The sequence below is a fragment of the Haliotis asinina genome, chromosome 11 (assembly GCF_037392515.1).
Source record: "Haliotis asinina isolate JCU_RB_2024 chromosome 11, JCU_Hal_asi_v2, whole genome shotgun sequence".
Lineage (NCBI taxonomy): Eukaryota > Metazoa > Mollusca > Gastropoda > Lepetellida > Haliotidae > Haliotis > Haliotis asinina.
The window spans coordinates 48,510,247-48,532,590 of record NC_090290.1 but is presented as its reverse complement, the minus strand read 5'-3'; the positions used below and the strand labels follow the sequence as shown (position 1 = coordinate 48,532,590).

Here is a 22,344-nt window from a genome sequence, read left to right as displayed (position 1 = left end):
GAGGTTCTGCAGTCATTACATCTTGATAGTGATAACTGTGTGTTGTGTCATCTTGATATCATTTCATGTTGTCATCTTAATCATTACGTGTTGTCATCTTGATATTTTTAACTGTTGTGTCATCTTAATGTCGTAATACTTGTCACTTTGCTGTCTTTACATGTTGTGTCACCCTGCTGTCTTTACGTGTTGTGTCATCATCTGTTTTGTGTTGGTGTACCACAGTTTGGTTGTTCTATGAATGCATGGTTGGTGTTTACAGTTCATCGTCCTTCAGTATATCATTAACTCCAGGAGCCTACAGATGGCAGAGTTCATTCAATATGGACTGCCTTGGTGGTTTTGTGAGATTTCAAATAGTGTGTCTGTGTGTTTGCATGAACATATTTTTCAACATTCATTGAAAGAAATTTGATTTTATTCATATGTGGCCTGATAACCTATGAGCATAGCATCAATAACCCACCATCCATTTCACTTCATTGCATAATGACACAGCATCCATATCATCAAGATTAAGAATTTGGTTTCATACAACAATGGCTATGATTTGATCCCAGTATGTTTTGGAGCAATAAGTGAATGTGGTTTGGCTGATTAAATGGTAGAGCAAGCGTTGGCTTTATTTCATTGTGTACAAGGGTCATTTTTATTTTGTTTAAGATCCTGTTAAAGGGACATCACACTGAAGATTGATGGAATATTTTTTAAAGAGACATAACTCCCTTTTCTTACCCATGGCTTTTCAAAATCCAGGTACCACTACCACATCCTATAATGTTCAAATGCCATAAAAGGCATCTATGCTTGTCGTAAGAGGCAACTAACAGGATCAGGTGGTTTGGCTCACTGACTTGGTAGACACGTCATCAGTTCCCAATTGTGCAGATTGATGCTCATTCTGTCGTCACTACATTGTCTGGTCCAGACTCAATTATTTACAGACCGCCACCATATAGCTGTAACATTGCTGAGTGCAGCATCAAACTAAACTCATTCACTCACTCACTACACCCTATCATGACAGTATCTGCTTTTGTCCTGCTGTATCTGCACTGATGCAGAGAAATCGTGACAAGTTGTTCAGGTGTTGACAAAATTTACTCAGAGAGCTTCACTGATAGTCAATGAATCTATGAATATTTCGATTCTAAATTGTATCTGAAATTGAGTAATTTCTGTTTTGGTACATCCTTCTCAAGGGAAATATTTGACTGCTATTTAATCATCTATTTTCTGCTGACTTTTGCCTATGCCTATCAGAGCAATAATCTGTGTTGTATCAAGGCATCTGATCCTGTTGTGAAAGAGGAAGAGGAACAGACCATTCTCAGAAGAAACTCTTAGTTCCTAGAGTGAAATATAATCAAGTATTCATTGAAATTTCCATGTTGTTTATACACTGGCTGCAGGAATCAATATTGAACGTTCTGCAGACTGTTACTACAGCTGCGGTTGCTGGATTCATATTTGTATTTCACATTTTGCTGGGCAAAGGCATGGTTACTAAATGTGGTAGATTTTTGTGGATTAGAAGTGAGTATTTTCATGCCTATCAGGTTTAAAAAATATGCGAGTCCTGGGATCTGGATCCACAAAGTGTTTGTAACATTACGATGTTACATGTGGCAGCTCCATAGTTCACCACATACTTATGAATGTTGTAGGGCTATGAATGGTTTGTGAATTGGGACCCAGGCATCTGAGGGTCTATTGTGGTGAATTGAGGTCAGGTTGGACTGGATTGTCGTAATTGTAGACTTTATTGTGCTTCCTGGTACCCAGATGTCATATATCGTTAGGTATCAGATAGTTTATCTCGGACAGATTTGTCTTCATGGATCCATTATTTACTGGCTGCCATCTTTGAGCGTTTGAATTTCTCTCATTGAAACTGAAACAACAAACAAAATTTTCACTGTTTCTCATCCGTACTCTATTTACTCTTTCATTCTATAAGGTGATTTTAAACAACAAACACACCTTGTCTGTTTGGTTCTTTCACACTGACTCTCATTTACCCTGTTCATTTCATACGCATCCAGTATTTCATTCTGTTGTACTTGTTTTCCCTCTTGAAGGTTAAAATGTAGTATACTTGCTCTCCAGTCTGTCAGAAGTTCTATTTAGTTTCCATTTACATAATAGGAAAAGTCACCTTAATTGTACTTGCAGACTTGAGTTCGACTTATTCGTCTTATTCAGTGTCACTTTCATGACTTTCATTCTCTGTTTGGGATGATGGGGTAGCCTAGTGGTTAAAGCGTTTGTTGTCACACCGAAGACCCATGTTTGATTCCCCACATGGGCAACATAAGTAAAGTCCATTTCTGGTGTCCCCCGAAGCGGTGTAAAACCATACTCACTCATTCTCTGTTTCGGTCTCTCATGTACTGTCCCCTGGGCAGGAGAAGCCACAAGCAAGCCCTTGAACCTCTTCACAGTCCTGTACAGACAGGCTGTCGACTGAGCCACATCTGGAACAAAGATTTGTTTTCTCCAGCCTGAATGTTATCTGCCTTCGTTTTATTGAGAAAACTCCCCACCCAATGGGATGTGAGATGTTGCCTCTCCAAACACATGATCTACAGAAAGAATCGGTCTTGAGACTTGAGTTCATGCTGGTGTATGGAGGTGTAGGATTGAGAGTTGGACAGTATTTGATCTGGCCTGAAGGGGATAGAGTTTGTCTGTCTGTCAGAGATGGCACCGATTGCTGGCATCTGATGATGAGGGAGTTGAGATGTGAAGGGGAGATGTTCAGAGGGGAGGGATTGAGTGAGAAAAGGATGGGAGGGGGAAAGATGGAAGGGGGTTTGGTTTAAATGATGGTAAATGTTTAGGGTCTAGAAGGTTTAGGGGAATGAAGAGGGGAGGGGAATTGATTTGTTTTAAGAACCAACCCCATTCCTTCACCTAACTCTCTGGCAATGGTGTGCAGAAAAAAAGTTCTGGAAAAAAGTCCTAAATTTGATCAGGAAATGTCAATGTCTATGAATGTCTATGAATCTGAATATCTAATCTGTCTGTTATAATCACAAAATGATCACTACTAGACGTACTTATGAATCAAGTTTGGTGAAAAATCAGTGATCGGTTTGAAAGTCCTGCTCCAGAAACAAGCATTACAAGCATTACAGACAAATTCAACACAGAAACGCCAAAAAAATTATTTTATTCAGAAAAACACATAATACAGATAGATACTTAGATTCATAGACATTTATATTCATCAATATTCTGCAGGAAAACCTCTATAATGGTGTATACAGGATCTGTCTATTTTACATTTGTTATGAATATACAATACATGAAAGTCAATAAACGCTATGAAAATGGAAAAATACCTTTTTCAAAATAGGACTTTTTGTCCCAAGGCAAATTTAGGACTTTTTCCGGAATTTTTTTTCTACACCCCATTGCCAGGGGGGTTGGCGAAGGAAGGGGACTGGTGTATTGGTTAATGCATGACCCGCTGGCATTACAAGACAGTAATGATGTATTCCCGTGGATGATAGTCAGAGGTGCAAGGGACCTTTTCTTGTTCTGTTTGTTTTGCACAAATAAAACAGAATGTATGCTGACAACAGATATAATTTAGCAATTATTGTTACATGATAAATAATATAGTTGATTACCATCTCTGTTGTGTTATGCTGATGTTGCGTGTTTATGTATTAAGATGTGCAAGTCAGATCAGGCCAGGGAAACTTTTAACCACAAAACATCCAAATTTGGCGAAATTGATGAACCCAAATATCAAATCAAATATGGTGACAGGTCAGGTAATCAGTTTGTTACAATCAATGAACTGCTATTAGGAATAAATGGAAAACTGTATTCTTTGAGTATTGGGGTGATATTTGTATTTGAGGTTGTTTGCTCGATATTGATTGCTCAGATGTGAGGAAGTCCATTATAGTAATAAGCTATTTATTGTACCTGGTTGTGGGAGGGCAGCAGGCATTTGTCAGGATGCGACTTGTGAATGTACTTGACAATTCACTGTTTGGTATTTTCTGATTAGGTGTAATTTGGCACTTAAGGTTAGACTTGTTGATTAGTTTCTGTTGCAGAATCATAGAGGATGTATGTGGGCTATTTAATGTGGTAATTTCTTGTAGTGGTAATTGATGGTTGGATTCCACTTTCTCACAGAAGCATCCTGTGTTGTAACTGTGAGCATCCTGAGCAACACTGACACCATTCTCGTTGCATCTCTCAGACAGCCATGTTACTGGTTACAGCTCTCTGAACAACACTGACGCCATTCTCGTTGCATCACTGACCATTCTTGTTGCATCACTCAGGCAGCCATGTTATAGGTTACAGCTCTCTGAACAACACCGACACCATTCTTGTTGCATCACTGGCACCATTCTTGTTGCATCACTCAGGCAGCCATGTTACAGGTTACAGCTCTCTGAACAACACCGACACCATTCTTGTTGCATCACTGGCACCATTCTTGTTGCATCACTCAGGCAGCCATGTTACAGGTTACAGCTCTCTGAACAACACTGACGCCATTCTCGTTGCATCACTGGCACCATTCTTGTTGCATCACTCAGGCAGCCATGTTACTGGTTACAGCTCTCTGAACAACACTGACGCCATTCTCGTTGCATCACTGACCATTCTTGTTGCATCACTCAGGCAGCCATGTTATAGGTTACAGCTCTCTGAACAACACCGACACCATTCTTGTTGCATCACTGGCACCATTCTTGTTGCATCACTCAGGCAGCCATGTTACAGGTTACAGCTTTGTGAACAACACCGACACCATTCTCGTTGCATCACTCAGGCAGCCATGGTATAGGTTACAGCTCTCTGAACAACACTGACACCATTCTCATTGCATCACTGACACCATTCTTGTTGCATCACTCAGGCAGCCATGTTACAGGTTTACTGCTCTCTGAACAACACCAACACCAATCTTGTTGCATCACTGACACCATTCTTGTTGTGTCACTCAGGCAGCCATGTTACAGATTACAACTCTCTGAACAACAGACGCAATCCTTGTTACATCACTCAGACAGCCATGTTACAGGTTACAGCTCTCTGAATAAGATGAATCATCCCCTTTTCCCCTTCCCCTCTCTGAACTGAGACAGATGTTCATTACACAGAAGATATTATATGAGTGCCCATGTGATACTATGTTTACGACACGAGTGCCTAAATGTTGGTATTGCCCAAGCGAGAGTGAGGGATATACCAATATGCAAGCACGGGTGTCGTAAACATAGTATGTTTTGGCCACGAATGTAATATTCTGTTTATTACCAAAGTCTTTACAATGAGGAAAATAAACCCAAATCTACTTTCAAACATGGGCTGACTACCTGCCGTTACCGCATGTAGAATGCAACATCACACAAGAACCATGACGTCATGGCATTGTTCATGTTATCACGTCACCATAACAAAGTGATACTTTGCCCTAGGGCATCGCAGGAAAAATATTAACCCTGATATGTTCGCCCTGGTAAGTAAAAATGTGGTTACAATCACAGACCCATGTTTCGATATTTAGATATTTAGTCCTTGTGAAGCTCTTGTAAAATCTTTTCTGTGTTGTCAGTATACCCTATCATTCTTATAAATTTGTTGCGAATCTGTTGTACACATACTTAACATTATTTGTGGAAAGCTGAAAAGCAGTCTTTTTTTTCAACATACCAATGTTGAGCTTTTCAGAAAAGGTTTATAAAGCTAAGCAATTACTATTTCAGTACTGTTAAAAAAATGAACTGTTGTGTCAGATGCCTTGAAAAGCTCTACCTGATTTACATTCTTACATTAGTTGTTTCTTTTACGGCCTTGATATAATTTATGTACAGCAAGGTCCCCGCGTTTTACTTGGCTTGTAGGGAGAGCATGTATAGATGAGCAGACTGTCTTGATGTGACATGACCTTGACATTGATACTGATAACATCAAACAATGGTGTAGACGCTTCATCTGTGTGGTTGTCGAGAGTTGCATGTGTAATAGTTTGTAATATTGTTACAAATATTAACTGATTAACCATCTTTTTCAAAAAGTATCAAACTGATCCCAGAGCCTGCATAAATCATATAATTCCCGGCTGTTACAGAGACAGCCTAAGATCACATCTTGAAATGCATAAATTATCATCCTGTTGAAAGGATAAACCAACTTTGATGACAATTTTATGATTTTAAGACTTTTTGTTTCTGTGATGATTGCTTAAACCATTCTTGTTTAATATACTTACAAACTTTACCATTACAAATTTAAACATTTGTTTTGGCAAGATGCCAAGAAAATAAAAACAATCTGTTGTTGTCGGTTAAGTCTTGCATGGTTGCCTCCCTTGAATGACAGCTTTGTAGATAGATAGTTATGCCAGCTTCTAGTGTGACAAAAAGTTTGAAAGCTGGTTTAGATGTGGTAAGTATTATGTAAGAACTCAGATTGTGGTCATACTACAGAAAAAGTCATTACAACTATAGGAATATTTGAACTGGTAATATAAGTCATGAGATATGCTGTTTGTTGTGTCTATGTGGACATAATGAATCATGTGTCTGATGGAGCTAGGTTCCGTTGTTGGTTGGAAGAACCTACACCAGTATAAGTAAATAGATATGTACAACATAAATATAGCAAACCACTCTTTGAAACTTCTTAATGAGCACCTATATTTGTAGACATTTTAAAACGTTATGTGATATTGGTCAATTAGAAATTGAAGGTTTCTTGTCTGGTTTACATGCATTTTACAGGATACCTGTCTGCCATGTTTGTTTGTGATGCTGATACAGGGTCTGTGTGAAAAGTATACTCATGCACTTTAAAGTAAGGGGAAATGAAAGATCTTACTGTAAATGGTTTTATGGAATCCATTGGCAGTTTGCGAAATTTACACTGGTCCTGTGGTTCCTAGCAAGTACTAATTCATGAGGACCACTAAATCATAAGTTTGCAGTGGTGCTCGTAGCCAATGAGTTTTTGCCCCAAATTTACAACTGTTATTTGCGATCAGTGAAGTACACACAGGACCATTATTGTGCCCTCACTGGTGTAGTGGGAATTTTGAAAGATTTCTTACTCTGCATTGAGACTTCATTAACTCTGGTTACTGAAAATGACTAGTGTTGAAAAATGTTGTGCAATCCAACATTGCCCGTGCTAGCCCACCCTAACCTCAGCTCCTACTGCAACCCCCCGCATCTGCTGTCACGCAGTTCCAAAATAAGCCACCAGCCACCAGCCCCAAGACCTCAGCGCCCAACCTCACCTCAGCCCCTACCACAGCCCTCAGCACCCACCGTCACACAGCCCCATACCAGCTACCAGCCCAAAGCCTTCAGTGCCCAACTTCACCTCAGCCCATACCACAGCCACCAGCACCCACAGTCACACAGCCCCATACCAGCCCAAAGCCTTCGGTGCCCAACTTCACCTCAGCCCCTACCACAGCCCCCAGCACCCACGGTCACACAGCCCCATACCAACCACCAGCACCCAGCCCCTATTCTTCAGCGCCCAACCTCACCTCAGCCCCTACCACAACCCCCAGCACAAGCCTTCACACAGCCTCATACCAGCCACCAGTCCAAAGCCTTCAGCGCCCAACCTCACCTCAGCCCCTACCACAACCCCCAGCACCCACCGTCACACAGCCACATACCAGCCACCAGCTCCAAGCCGTCAGCGCCCAACCTCACCTCAGCCCCTACCAGAGCCCCCCAGCACCAACCGTCACACAGCCCCTAGCTCCTACTGTCACACAGCCCCAAACCAGCCCACAAGCAATATTGAAAACATCTAGTGAGGTTGGAACTAAATGCAGCTGATACTGTTAAGATAGGATACAAGGGAATGGGTTTATGTGGTCCCTTAACAAAGTGGCAGAAAGTATCTGTAAAAATGCATTCTTACCCAAAAGAATTGCTGAGGAAAAAGGAGCCATCTTGCTGCACAATTCAGATACCTAGACTTTCATGTTTTGCCAGTGTTGTCTGTAAGTTCTCATTTGTTCCAGAAGCGAAAAATCCTGGGTGATTCAACCTCCACTCAAGTATTACGTGACCTTGAGATCTCACTTCGAACCAACCACATAGAGTAAGTACAAAGTTTGACTTTGACCCGTGAAAATCCAGGTTAGAATTTGTCTTCAGTAACCCGTGCATGAAGCTAGAGTCGACTAACGCGATCACATGGTCACACGTCATCTTATTACTTGCCCGTTGAAGATACTGCAGTGTAATATTTTTACTTCAATATTACACTAGTACACAATACCACTTGATGTATGACGTCAAAATGGTTCAAAGTTGTGACATCACAATGCTAATGTTGATGTCGCGATTTTACTAGACCTTGCTTGACTTGAAAGCTGAGAGTCCTCACACTGTAGGGAATTTTGCCGCAGTTTCTGTCAGTTTATGTTGGCGAGTAATAAACAGAATACTAAACTCGCTTCCGTGAAATACCATTTTCATTAAACTCGTTAAAGATTTAGTATCAAACTCGCTTTCACTCGTCAGATACCAAATCATTAACTTGTTTAATAAAAATGGTATTACGTGGAAGGTCGTTTAGTATCCACTGTATATCCCACTTGCGTATATCGATGCTTTAGTTGCTGATCACTGGATTGTCTGATCCAGACACGTAAAACTAAACTCACTCACTTTTTCCGTGTGACTATGATGATATTAGGACCACACAAAGAGGTGTAGGAAGGTGAATTTGTTTGCTGAGTTGAGTTCTGTCCTTTTGCCTTGCAAGGAGTCACAGAAATAGTGCTGGCTTTCCAGAATTGGCTCAGTCAGCAACATGCATGTTCTAACAACATTGTGCCAGGAAACATTTAGTGCCTGTGTCACTTTGCCCATTGATCAATCAATAAGGAGATGAAGAACTCATTTTCCACAACATATGCAAGGTTGGTTAACCCATTTGGGCTAATGAACCGAATTGGAAATCCCAATTTTTCCGGATTGATGCTCATGATCAGCGGCGTGATAGCCTTGTGGTTAAAGCATTATTTTGCCATGCCAAAGACGTGGGTTGACTTCTGGTGCCCCCACCGTGATGTTGCTGGAATATTGCTAAAAGCAACATAAAGCCATACTCACTTACATCATACTCATGCTATGAGTCCCTGGTCTTTCTGCTTCAGACCTGACTTTTTGCACACCATGTCGTTTAATTTGAATATGGCAACTAAGAAACAGCAAGCATTACAACTAACAAAGAGGGGTTAAGCTCACTGAATATTTTTGTCTCTTGCCTGTGTGAGAATGATGCACTGAGTGTTTCATTATGTTCTTTGATGTTCAGGCATCAAAATTATTGTTTTGGGACACTGGACTTTCCACTGATCAGTTGACATGGGATCAAGGTCTTCATGGCTGATGTTCATGGTTTATACCTCCAGATCATGTACTTTATTCACATAGAATTCAATACATATTATTTTTTATTTGTTTTCAGATGGGTGCGTGAGTTCCTCAGTGAAGAAAACCAAGGACTGGATGTCCTTGTGGACTACTTGTCGTTCACCCAAGTTGTCATGAGGTGGGTATATTGTCACCTGTGTCATTCACTCAAGTTGTTCTGAGAAGAGTAAATCATCACAGGTGTTATATACTCAAGTTGTCATGAGGAGGGCATGTTGTTACCGGTGTCATTCACTCAAGTTGTTTTGAGAAGAGTAAATGAACACAGGTGTTATTCACTCAAGTTGTCATGAGGAGGGCATGTTGATACCGGTGTCATTCACTCAAGTTGTTTTGAGGAGAGTAAATTATCACAGGTGTTATTTACTCCAGTTGTCATGAGGAGGGTATTTTGTCACTAGTGTCATTCACTCAAGTTGTCATGAGGTGGGTAAATTGTCACAGGTGTCATTTGCTCAGGTTGCCATGGGGTGGGTAAATTACCACAGATGTTATACATTCAGATCGTCAGGAGATGGGTAATTTGTTCATTACAGGTGTTATTCACTCTCCTTGTGATGAGGTGGGTAAATAATCCATTGGTATAGTCGCTTCATGGCCTTCAAAACTCTGGATTAGTTCAAACAGCTATACACATTGCTATTGAAGTAAGTAATCTTACACCCAAAATTACTCCACCCATCCCCCTGTCCCCACCCCTGCACCCATCCTTGACCCCACCCCTCACTCACGCATGCCATACTTTGTTTGTTCCAGACGAGAGCAGTTGTTGAACAAGGAGAAGACTTCTAGTCTGGAATCTGGGTTGAGTCGGAGTCCAGGTCGGAGGTTGCGGCGCTCCAACACCCTAGGCTCACCGCGATCCATAAAATACTCAAGTAAACTAAACATGGGGGAGGCAAGGGACGATGTGCATGTGTGCATAATGTGCTTGAGGGCAATCATGAACCATCAGGTAGGAAACACAATTGTCATAATGGAAGGTTAACTTTAAATAGAATGTTAATTCTAAGTTTGGATTAAACACCATAATTGGATTAAACACCATAATTGGATTAAACACCATAATTAGAAGATACAGGACACAATTACATTTTGTGACTTCAGCCACAAATCTGAAGACTGAAAATTTATGGAATTGAGAGAAATCTCACCTATCAATCCTATTACCAGCAACATAGCAACACATAAAAATGTGTAAAGCAAGGGTTATTACAGTAAGCAGGGGTTATGGTCAATGTGAATTAAAAATTACTTTGAAATTGAATGTGTATTAGGGCTGCAACAATTCAGTCAGACCTCGATTCGATTTTAAATATTGGACACTTAATTCAGTCGTTTCTGATTTGTTTTTTCATTTAAGTAAAAACATCAGATTTAATTTAACTCAACAGAATTTTACGAAACATATCACAGAGAAAATTTATTCCAAGACTGACTTGGAAGTGGGCATTGTAAATCGTTGCAACCCTAGAATATATATTTGTCTGAAGATATTCTACTATGGCCTGCCTATGTTTCAGTATGGTTTCAACTTGGTGATAGCTCACAAGCACGCCATCAACTGTATAGCGCTCAGTCTCAACCACCGGAGCCTCAGGTATGTTGACTGCTTTTACAAATATCCTGTGGCAAAGGCTGCTTCACTTTGGCCTTTCCTCTACATAAAGCAGACAAACTGTGGTCTAACTGAAATAATGCTGATTGCTTCCAGCTCATTCATTTGTTGTATGGAGGAACAGTGTAAAACCTCACTCACACACCCACTCCTTTATTCACTCACTCGCTCACAGATTCGTTGCTTCATGATGGAATGACCAGGGACTGAGAAAGGCAGGGGTTACAAGCCATGTTGCACAATAAAATAAAAAATGGCCCATTAAAATTTTGAAGTGTACTATTGATGCAAGGGCAGTGGCCCATTCTCATTTCAGACAATTGCTAATAATCCTGAAAATGGTCCTTTGTCAAAATTCTCTGTAACAATCCCTGAATGACTGATTATATTTGTCTGTTACAGGACAAAGGCCCTGGTATTGGAACTGTTAGCTGCTGTCTGCCTAGTCAGTGGAGGGCATGAAATCATTCTCTCTGCATTTGATAATTTTAAAGAGGTGAGTGCAGAATGTATATTCTATTGTGTTTCATTGCTCTCTCTCTCTTTCTCTCTCTCTCTCTCTGTCTGTCTGTCTGTCTTTCTGTCAGCCCACCTCAAAATCATCCATCCCAAAGGAAGACAGTTAAGGATTCAGGGGAATTTAAATTCAAATATTTCATGTGCAAAACCTCAAGACCCCTATAATTACAAACATTTTTCATCTGCAACAGAATTTGGATGCAGAACCAATGTCTGCGTGTATTGGTTTTCTGACAACTGGAACCTACTGGTATATTCTGTAAATGAGAAATTCCTTATTTTGATGAAAAGTGTTTTTTTATTTTGTGTTTGAATTTCCAGGTCTGTGATGAAGGACACCGGTTTGAGACACTGATGGATTATTTTAAAAACTATGAGGAATTTCATATAGATTTCATGGTGAGTACATCTTTCATAGCATGCACTATTAGGGAATATAAGATATCCATGAAATGTAACAGGTGTTGATTTACAAATGAAGATGTGGATTAAAATTCATCTTCATCACAACTTTCTAGCTATAAAAGGCTTCATTCTGGTGGACAGGTTCCCTGACAGACTGGATACATGTTATATGACAATTGTGTTGACGATTTTTATAATTTGGATCAGACGATACCCCTTAAGATTGCGGTTAGTATTGATCTTCGGTAACTCATGCTAGTTGTTGGAGGCAACTGAAGGGATTGGGTGGTCAGGCTCGATGTCTTGGTTGACAGATGTCATTTGATTACTCACCCATTGAAGATATCACTGTTTAATAATTTTATGAAGTTATTAAACATTGTGTAATAACATCGCGTGATGCAGTAGGTATTACGTCAAAGTTAGGACGTCACAATGCTAGTAGCTCTGTCACAATAGTATTAGACCTTGCTTGACCTGCGGAAAGCTGAGTGTCACCACACTTCGGATAGAAGCACATTGCTCGATATTATTTTGCTAATGTTGGGCAAGTAATAAATAAAATACTAAACTATGTCCAGTGTAACACCATATTTATGAAACTTGTGAATGGTATCGGTATCTAACTTGCTTAGACATACTTTAGTATTCTCTGTGTATCCTAGTTAAATAGATTGATGTTCATACTGTTGATGACTGAATTGTCCAGGCTTGATTATTCACAGACCGCCGCTATTTAGTTTAATCCACACACTGGATTGTGTGGTCCAGATGATTATTATAGACTGCTGGATTATAGCTGGAATATTGCACACAGACATCGGTAGTCCATGCCACATGGTTTACAGAGGGAGTGTGTGTTTGCAGGTTGCGTGTATGCAGTTCATCAACATCGTGGTCCACTCTGTGGAGAACATGAACTTCAGAGTGCATTTACAGCATGAGTTCACAGAGATAGGACTGGATGACTACTTGGAGGTGAGAACATTTCATTCTGTATTCACTGCAGGATAACACTGCTTCTATAGTCTACTGAATAAATCTGGCCAGAGAGAAAAGCTATTCTTTGTTGGGTTGAAAAATGTAAGTTCTTCTCTCATAAGCTCTAATTCGCACACAGAGGAATGTCTGGATCTTTTGTTTCTCAGTGGGAATATTTTCTGTAAAGACACGCAGCTCAACATGCCAGGTGCTTGAGTTTACATTTCTGATTAAAAAATGAACCAGATTCAAGCTGTGGTGGCTGAGTTTGTTAGATGCTTGCCTGGTTGTTAGAGTGTGGGTTTGAATCCTGGACAGGACTGAACCCAACAAAAAATCTAGAATCTTCAGTTTACCGAGCAAGTCTGATGCCCGATATAATGTGTTACAATGAACATTTTATATCACCATAGTGTTATATATATGTTGTGGGTCTGCTTTGTCCATAGCAGATTCTTGTATATCACTACATTGGTGTCATCAGTGACACAATTTGTGTCATGTGTTTGCAGCGACTACATGTACCAGTCCAAATCAATATGGCCGCAGAAAGGTGTAATTTTTATCTGTATCATGATACCAATCATGAAATCACTGTAGTTTGTATTTGTCCACGTGACCATCATCTGCTTCATTGTTGTAGAAACTTCGGAACACTGAGAGTGACCGACTTGCTGTGCAGGTACATGCGTACCTAGACAATATGATTGATGTGGCTCAACTATTGGAAGATTCAGAAACAAAGACGGAAGCTTTGGAGAAAGTTGCTGAGCTGGAAGACGATCTGTCTCAGGTAAAAAATAATTCAGCATTGACAAAAATATTGAACACTGATTGTTGTGGCGGTTGGCTACTGCATTTTGGTAAGAGTTCTGCTTTAAGTCTTCATTTAATAACAAAGAAATGTTTCATGTACATGACTTCAGCACATATTCAGGCAATCATGAGTTTCAATCCCAAATCACCGGTTTTGAAGTGTAGTGTGTTGGATTGGATAGTATGATGATACAGTGCACTGGGGACTTTTTCAATGTAAATCTCCTTAGTACTCTCTGTCTGTATAATTTCCAGGTAAACGAGAGGTTACAGGAGGTGGAAGAAGAGGCTATGGTTAAAACAGGTGAGTGACTCACGCTTCTAGGTGCAGCCCCTTCAGTAGATTGACAAAAAATGCTGGATCTATAGTCTACAGTCGAACCCTGTTTACACAGATATTTTGTTTATGTCTGAAAACTGTCCGGATGCCGTGTTAAAAGTGGCTATTTGAATTTGCCAAGAAACACATTCGAGAGTTCCACTATAAAACTTTATTTTTTGGGATATACATATTTAGGACATAAATGTGAATAAACATTTTGTGTGCAGAGGAATTCTACTTTTTCAACAATCAGTGTGTTTGCGTTTTGTAGGTTGACTAGCCATGCTCAAGTCCTGACCACAGAATTAAGACAATGCATTATATATCTGTTAGATGTATTCTTTGCTAAGAAGGTTTTTAATAGCATTTCTTCACTGCCAAATCGTACCACATGGGGTATGTGTTGACAAGTAATTAACAAAGACACACATCAAATGACTGCTGAGAGATAGCATAGCAGGGAACAAAATAATCAGTTATCCGGTAATCATAAACTCTGGCACCTACCTGTCAGTAAGTAAGAGTTCTGGGTAATCAGCTTCACTCTCAATGGAAGTAATAAGGAATAGATTGAAAAATCATCGTCCTTGTTCAGAAGCGTATGGTCGGAGTAGGTGAATACATTTAACGAATAAAAGTTTTGTTGCACTAAAAACTCAGGGTGCGATTTCTGGACATTCTGGAGTCTGTGTAAACAGGGCTCAACTGTATTTGAATCTTTGGTTATTTTTCGGTATGTATCCCTTGTTACTGTTTAATAACAGTGAAATGCTTCATTATAGTGATATTGTGCGTTCTTTGTATATCCTTTTATTTTGTAAGTACTTCTTGTCAAGGTTCACTGATGTATATATCTTCGCCTTTTGGGATGAAATCAGTTTATTTGGGAAGATGTTAGTCAAATCTGGAATATTAATTATTTTTATACTTCAGTTATTTTCACAATACAATACAAATATGTATATGTATGTTTCAGTGGAGTTAGAGAAACAGTTATCAGAAGTAACAACAGAGTTGGAAGAAATCAAGGTGAGTTGATGGTGTGCAGGATGATGAGGTCACTCACTAACCCCCACACCTGACTGTTTCACTAAAACCAAATTTGGGGACAGGAACTTCCTGAACAATTCGTTATGATCACACAGTTTTGTCTTGGTATCCAAAGGGCTGATTGCTACTTTCTAGCATGGCATTATGGAATCCGATTCTGACCCTGGTACAAAGATCAAGGGCACCTTGATTCCCGTATTCTGTATATCATATTATCTAACATTCTGTGCAGTTACATTTTCTTGACTTGAAATATCTGACTTTTGAGGGGCAGTGGGGTAGCCAAGTGGTTAAAGCATTTGCTTGCCCCGCTGAAAATGATTCGATTCCCTATTTTTGGTATTATGTGAACCCATTTCTGATGTCCCCTGTCATGATATTGCTGGAATATTGCTAAAAGTGGCACTGAACTAAACTCACTCACCCACTCACTTTGACTTTTGATGATGAGAGTTTAGTTTCACTGTATTCAGGTTTTCCAGTGTTAGTAAATGTGAAACGAGTCATATAGAATCAGGACTAGTTTGCTGATTCATGCTGGTTGTTTGTTTACCAGGAGGACCTGCGTGAGAAGGAGAGCGAGATGAACACGTTACGGAAGACAGTGAACGAGAAGGATGAAGAGTCACGGAAACGGCAGTCAATGCTTGACGCCAAGCTCCAGGAGCTGGAGGTCCTCAAGAACCAAGTTGGAAGTTAGTGAAAAATTATTCTGAGTAGAATGCAGAGATGCCAACAAATAATATTTTATCATATTCGTTTTGAAAATAACACCCAAAATATGTGCCTACAAATTGAAAACAAAATGCATTAAATTAAATGATTGAATGGCATAAGTACCATACACAATAAATTTCAAACACATTTTATTCAGTATCAAGCTGTATTTGGATGCTTACTACTGGTTTAGGTGAGAACAATGTTAATAACGAGTTCTTAGAATATCTATGTATTATTTATCAACTGTGAAAATTCTTTGGAAAGATGAATAGTAATTTTGGTGCAAAAATGTTTTGTATCAATTTTGGTCAAAATACTAATTTAGGGTTATCTAGAGTTGGCATCTCTTGGAATGAGTTGTTTGTGAGTGAAAATATTGTAACAGTGATGGCAGGTCAGAAAATAGGTGGTTAAAGCGTCACGCCAAACACCCAGGTTCGATTCTCCACATAGGTACAACGTGTGAACTGGAATATTGCTAAGATCGGCATAAAAATTTACTCACTTCCACATTCAGTTGGTGTGTTGATGATGTTTCACGTCTCTAAGTGGCATTTAGAAGTTCTGTTTCATGGAGAGGAACATGAAGTTATTGGAATCACAGTTTTGTTATTACACTAGCTGTGATGTTTTAGTGTAGATGATGTAGACGATTATGTGAGTGTGATGGATGGATGTTGGTGATGAGGCATGTTGATAATGTACACGTAGGTTAATGTGTTCAGCTTCAGAATGTCAGGAATATAATTTGTTTGGTAAATTTTTGTACAAATTTGGAAACATGGCTAACTATTCTCAAAATTGTCCTGCAAACTTCTTATGCCCATTCTTAACACATTGGGTTACAATCAAAGTATAGAATTCTTAGGACAATAATGTTTGGAGAATAATACAAAGGAATATCAATCCTCAAATGCATTTCATATTTCCATACCAATGTTTTTCCTTGCCATACATTGTGATAATTTGTTCCAGCGGACCCAGCTCTGACGAATGGACTCCCCCCTCCTCCTCCTCCAATTGCTCCAGCTAGTGCTCCAGCAGTGGCACCACCACCTCCTCCACCCCCTCCACCTCCACCCCCTCCACCCCCAGGTTCCGGTCCCCCACCTCCCCCTCCACCCCCAGGTGGCGGCATCCCCAACATGTCTGCTATGACAATCAAGAGGAAGATACAGACCAAATACAGGTTGCCAATACTCAACTGGACTCCACTCAAACCACAGCAAGTCAAGGGAACCATTTTCTCCGACCTGGATGACGAGAAGCTGTACGCGGTATGTGATTCCAATGTTTTGTTTCTGACAAGATTTTCATTGACTTTGCTTGAGGTGAAAATGCCGATCTGCTTAGGAGGCAGGAATAAAGTTTAAGGATATAAGACAAAGTGTCATGGATGTCAACTTCATCTTTATTGTTTACAGAACATTTCTGTGCTATTCCTTGCCCTTCGTCATGTAGATGGTGAAGGGGCAAGGAATATCCCAGAAACGTTGTGTAAACAATAAAGAAGAAGTTGACATCCATAACATTTTGTCTTTTTCCTGAATACAAGATTCCACATGCCTCAAGAACCTAGGATGCCAGGGTTCTTTCCCTACATTGGAACATTGTGTTAAGTAAGTTTACATTGCACCGGCGATATTGCTGAAATATTGCAGAAAGTGGCGTGAAACTCACTTACACCAAACCACTGACACTGCTGTGTGAAGGGAGATAACTCTAAGACACTTATCCGTTGATTCTAACCTGGCACTTGACTAAGTTGTATCTATCTTTGTGTTAACAGGATACTGATGCTGTGTCTGTGTAATTTATTCATTCTCAAAATTTTTGTTAAAGTTTTGAAAATGAAAAATTGATGAAAAATGTTTTAGCTTGGAATTTTTAGAAAAACCTTGCTGTACAAATCTGATCATGTTGTGACAGTATGTTTGACAAAAAAACTTCCAGATCAATCATTCGATCTTTATCCAATGCAGGTAATAGACTTCGATGACTTTGAAGAAACATTTCGTCTGGGGCCTGCTGGTCCAATGCGTCAGTCATCAACCGGCACGCCAAAGTTGTTAAGGAAGAACAAGAAGCCAGAAAGTATTTCCTTGATGGAGGCAAACAGACTCAGGAATGTTGGTCAGTAAACTTTCACTTAACAGTCAGTTAACCGTTTTGTACAGTTTTGTGTTTGCTTAAAGTTGCCGCCTAAAATGCAATTTTATTTCCAATTCATATAAATGCAAATTGAAAAAATCATTAGGACTGGTTTTAATATGTAGCAGTAGAAAGTGTTAATTTTTCGCCTTTTGTCATCTCTATCATGGTGGTCTGTTAAGACTCAACTCTGGACCAGATAATCCAGTGATCAACAGCATGAGCATCAATTTGTGCAGTTTGGATGCAATGATGTGTCAGTCAAGTCAGCGATTCTGACCACACTGTTGCCTCTTAAAACAGTCATGGTTTGCTGAATGTGTGAGGCTCATTTTAGGTGTCCCATGTCGTGATATTGCTGGAATAATATTGATAAAAGCGGGGTAAAGCCTCACTCACTCACTCACTCACTTACTCACCCACTCATTGGTTGTTGAAGCATGTAGTGTGTTTATCATGTTGCATCTGCTCAATCAGGGATGGTCTATTGGTTAAAGTGTTGGTTTGTCATGCCAAAGATCTAAGTTTGATTCCCAACATGGGTACAATATGTGTGTCCCCTGCTTTGGTATTGCATAAATATTGCTAAAGGCTGCATAAAACTCTCTCACTCACTGTCCGAACAAGACTCTCCATTTCCACATTGAATTGTCTGTTCAAAATTTCTTTATCGACTAGCTGGAACATTCCTTAAATGTTGGTTATTGTTATGTTTAACACCAAACCTACCAGCATATCCTGTCAAGAGTACATTTTGATGTGACGTTTTGTTTTCAGCGATCACAAGAAGGAAGATGGACATGACAAATGAGGAAATTGTCAAGGCCATCATGGGGTGAGTGTCATGGTGATGTAGATGAGGCAAAGTTGCAGTTACTTTCACACTTTTCTGTACATAGTTGTCTCCCTTATGCATGCCTGGATCCTGTGATTGTGCATTGAAAATTTAGAGTTATCTTGATTGATATTCCTGGTCTGTCAGTACCATACACAGTGTTAATTAAGCAGGGGCCTGTAGGGGCAGACAAGGTCCCTGCTCAGTTCAACTGAGATTAGTTTGCTTTAAGGGATTTCCACAATGTGCAGTTTGTGTCCAGTATCTGCAAGTATAAAGTATGCATGCGGAAAACTAAAATACTGCATCATGAAGGATGCAAATAATATTCATCGTACCTACAGAACAGTTAAGGGGTGTCTGTTATTTCATCCTTCAATCAGGTCGGTAGGGCAGCCTAGTGGTTAAAGTAATTGCTCATCATGTCGAATATCATGTTCGATTCCCCACATATGTACAATGTGTGACGCTATTTCTGGTGTCCTCTGCCATGGTATTGCTGTAATAATGCTAAAAGTGGCATAAAACCTCCCTCCCTCACTCACTCACTCACTCACTGCTGACATGATCATTTATTTATTGACTCTGGAATAATAAGGGAAATGTACAGGACACAACACCATGACAATACTTTACACATTGCATGGAAGGACCAAACATTAATTAATGGATATCTCCTTTACGCCCATGTTTGTAAGTTGAAGTAAAATCTGTCACTGATTTTAATGTGATATTCCTACTACCTACCAGTATTCCTACTTTATTATATGGTGGTGTATTTCATGTTTTTATGTGTGTTCCGTTTCAGCCTGGATTTGAAGAGACTGTCTTTGGATATGGTCGACATCCTTCTCACCATCCTCCCGAACGATCAGGAAGTAAGTGTGTGTCAAACAGATTGTCCTGTCAGTTGATTCTAAATGCCTTTGAGTGTTTTGGTTCCTAAATCATATAGGGTGCCTCACAAAGTTTGTTTGTCATCATTATTATGATATCTCATGCTAAAGTTTCTTTGGAAGGGACAGCGGAGTAGCCTAGTGCTTAGAGTGTTTCTTCTTCATGGCGAAAGCCTGGATTTGATTCAAACTCGGGTGCAATGTGTGAAACCATTGAATTTCTGGTGTCCCCTTCGGGAATACTGCTGAAATATTGCTAACAGCGGTGTTAAAGCCAGTTCACTCTCACTTTCTGTTGGAAATAGCAATAAAACAGTGTGATTACTCTATAAATGTATATATTTCAATTATGATTGATAAACATTCCCCGCAAGTCCCTGATGATCGATAGTAGATTTGTTTCGATTCCTAACACCATGTAACACTGTGCTCATGAAGAGGACTCATTTATTCTCATGTAGCCATGATATATTCATTTACAACATTCATCTTCAGGCAAAGGCATACAAGGTGTATGAGAGAGAGAAGAAATCTGTCGACAACCTCACTGATGAGGATAAGTTCATGATGCAGGTAAGTTCATCCCCACCACATTAAGATGAAGGACTGGAATGAGAATTAGTACATAACAACAGTCTCATTTGTTCAGCATGAAACTTGCAGCTTGGTTTGTTAATTCAACTTTGTATTCAGTCATATTGAATGGTCGGAATATCATATGTGTAACCACCTCTGGGAGATGTCTCTCCCCACCAACCTGTTATATACAGACCCATGCAAAAAGTATTCGGACACTTGACGTCATTTCCATGGACTTGTGTGTTATTTCAGTGTAGCATAAATAATTTTCATGAAGTGAGTTTAGGGTGGATCTTTGTAAAATTTGACTGACAAACTGGAAATCCTCTTTGCTCTGCGCCCATAATATCAGTTGGATTCTCTGACCACTATTTAACTAATGACATCACATTTATCAACTTACGTGTGGTTCCACAATGCACAATCCCATAGAATGCCATGTTAAGGGAGTTCATGGCACTGTACACATGTTGATTAAATTGTTGCCATTCGATAAATAAGCAATGGAAAATTAAACAGAAATTATGTATGTGTGATTGTAGGTAAGATGATTCCCACAAATGTGCAAAGTTTGACTGGGGTCATGAAAATTCATGAAAATTATATATGCTGCTCTAGGTTAACATGAAAGTCTATGGACATTCCATCAAGTGTCTGAATAACTTTGGCATGAACCTGTATCTCCCAATTAACCTATTGTATAGTTAGAGGTGGCCAAGTTGGATCGGGTGGTCAGACTTAATGACTTGGTCAGTAGTATACCGTTCTACTTGGATTGGTAGTACGCAGACTAATAACTAGTCTTGAAAATAAACATATCTTACAGAAAAAAAGAATCCATAGTAAAAAATCATAAAAAGGAGTCCTGAGACTTTCTTCATTTGAAAATCTAGACTTGTCACATCTTGTAGATTTGTATGGGCTTTCTTGATGTATTTCCTTCATGATCTCTGTGACAGATTTGTATAGTATGCTGCTGGCTCATTGCTGACAGTGTCTGTCACTGGATTGTCTGGTTCAGTCATGATTAGAAACATGCTGCCACTATACAGCTGAAATATTGCTGAGTGTGCATTAGAAAAATAAACAATCAAACCATCAGTGTTGTATTGCTTAATTAACAATATTGTTCTTTTCAGTTGTGCAAGGTAGAACGTCTTGTTCATCGACTTACGATCATGAGCTTCATCGGAAACTTCTATGATAACTTGCACCATCTCCAGCCGGTGAGTGTTTTCTTGTATGATGTGAAGATACCAGCTTAGTGTTCACTTCTGGGTCAGACAGTGCAGACATTTTTGAACTGAGAAGAGATATTGAAGGTTTTCTTAAGTTTAATGTTCTTTGTTATTTCATTTTAGATTGATCTGAAGTGAAAATAACATTTTGTTGTATTGTGAAAGAAATATAATAAGAACTTGATTCTCTGCTTGATATATACATTTGTGTGGGAAAAAATATCAAGGGAACTGTAACTGGCTTGCAATGAGTGTGTTTTTTTCTGTTTCCAGCAAGTTAATGCTATCATCGCTGCCTCCATGTCTGTCAGAAGCTCAACCAAAGTGCGGAAACTGATGGAGGTGAGATTGGCTTTGGTTGTTTTGAAAGATACTAGGAGTGAGAATGTGGTCCACTAGCAACAGATTCTGCTGCATGCACACACACAAAGACACTGCATACCACCTCATGCATGTTTCTGATGGTCGTAGGTAGCCTAGTGGTTGAAGCATTGATGCGTTTCCACTTATAGGCACAATGTGTGAAGCCCATTCCCTGTGTCCCCCTGCCATGATATTGCTGGAATATTGCTGAAAGCAATGTATCACAATCACTGCATTGTCTGGTCCAGACTCAGTTACTGACAGAACGCTCTCATATTGCTGAGTGCAACGTTCAACAACTAACCAAGACTAGTAATTGTTTGAGGTGACTTGATGGATCCCTGATGAGGCTCTGTGACTTAGTTAATTGTCTGTCTCCACCAGTGCAACAATCTTCTCATGCTA

The 22,344-nt window shown here is 39.6% G+C and overlaps 1 protein-coding gene across 4 annotated transcripts in view; it reads left to right on the top strand.

Moving 5' to 3' along the window:
• LOC137256114 (formin-like protein) overlaps positions 1-22,344 on the top strand; it is a 111,581-nt gene that overhangs the window by 74,119 nt on the left and 15,118 nt on the right. For 3 of the 4 annotated variants that reach the window (XM_067793817.1, XM_067793815.1, XM_067793816.1), the window contains exons 7-24: positions 8,024-8,103; positions 9,481-9,564; positions 10,203-10,401; positions 10,970-11,046; positions 11,467-11,560; positions 11,905-11,982; positions 12,856-12,966; positions 13,613-13,762; positions 14,041-14,089; positions 15,084-15,136; positions 15,714-15,852; positions 16,853-17,154; positions 17,860-18,010; positions 18,806-18,863; positions 19,672-19,741; positions 20,255-20,332; positions 21,478-21,564; positions 21,850-21,918. In XM_067793817.1, coding sequence (XP_067649918.1) covers positions 8,024-8,103; positions 9,481-9,564; positions 10,203-10,401; positions 10,970-11,046; positions 11,467-11,560; positions 11,905-11,982; positions 12,856-12,966; positions 13,613-13,762; positions 14,041-14,089; positions 15,084-15,136; positions 15,714-15,852; positions 16,853-17,154; positions 17,860-18,010; positions 18,806-18,863; positions 19,672-19,741; positions 20,255-20,332; positions 21,478-21,564; positions 21,850-21,918 — 1,929 coding nt within the window. Of the gene's footprint in view, positions 1-8,023; positions 8,104-9,480; positions 9,565-9,853; positions 9,873-10,202; positions 10,402-10,969; positions 11,047-11,466; positions 11,561-11,904; positions 11,983-12,855; positions 12,967-13,612; positions 13,763-14,040; positions 14,090-15,083; positions 15,137-15,713; positions 15,853-16,852; positions 17,155-17,859; positions 18,011-18,805; positions 18,864-19,671; positions 19,742-20,254; positions 20,333-21,477; positions 21,565-21,849; positions 21,919-22,344 lie in introns of those variants that run through there. The other variant, XM_067793818.1, reaches the window with a different exon arrangement.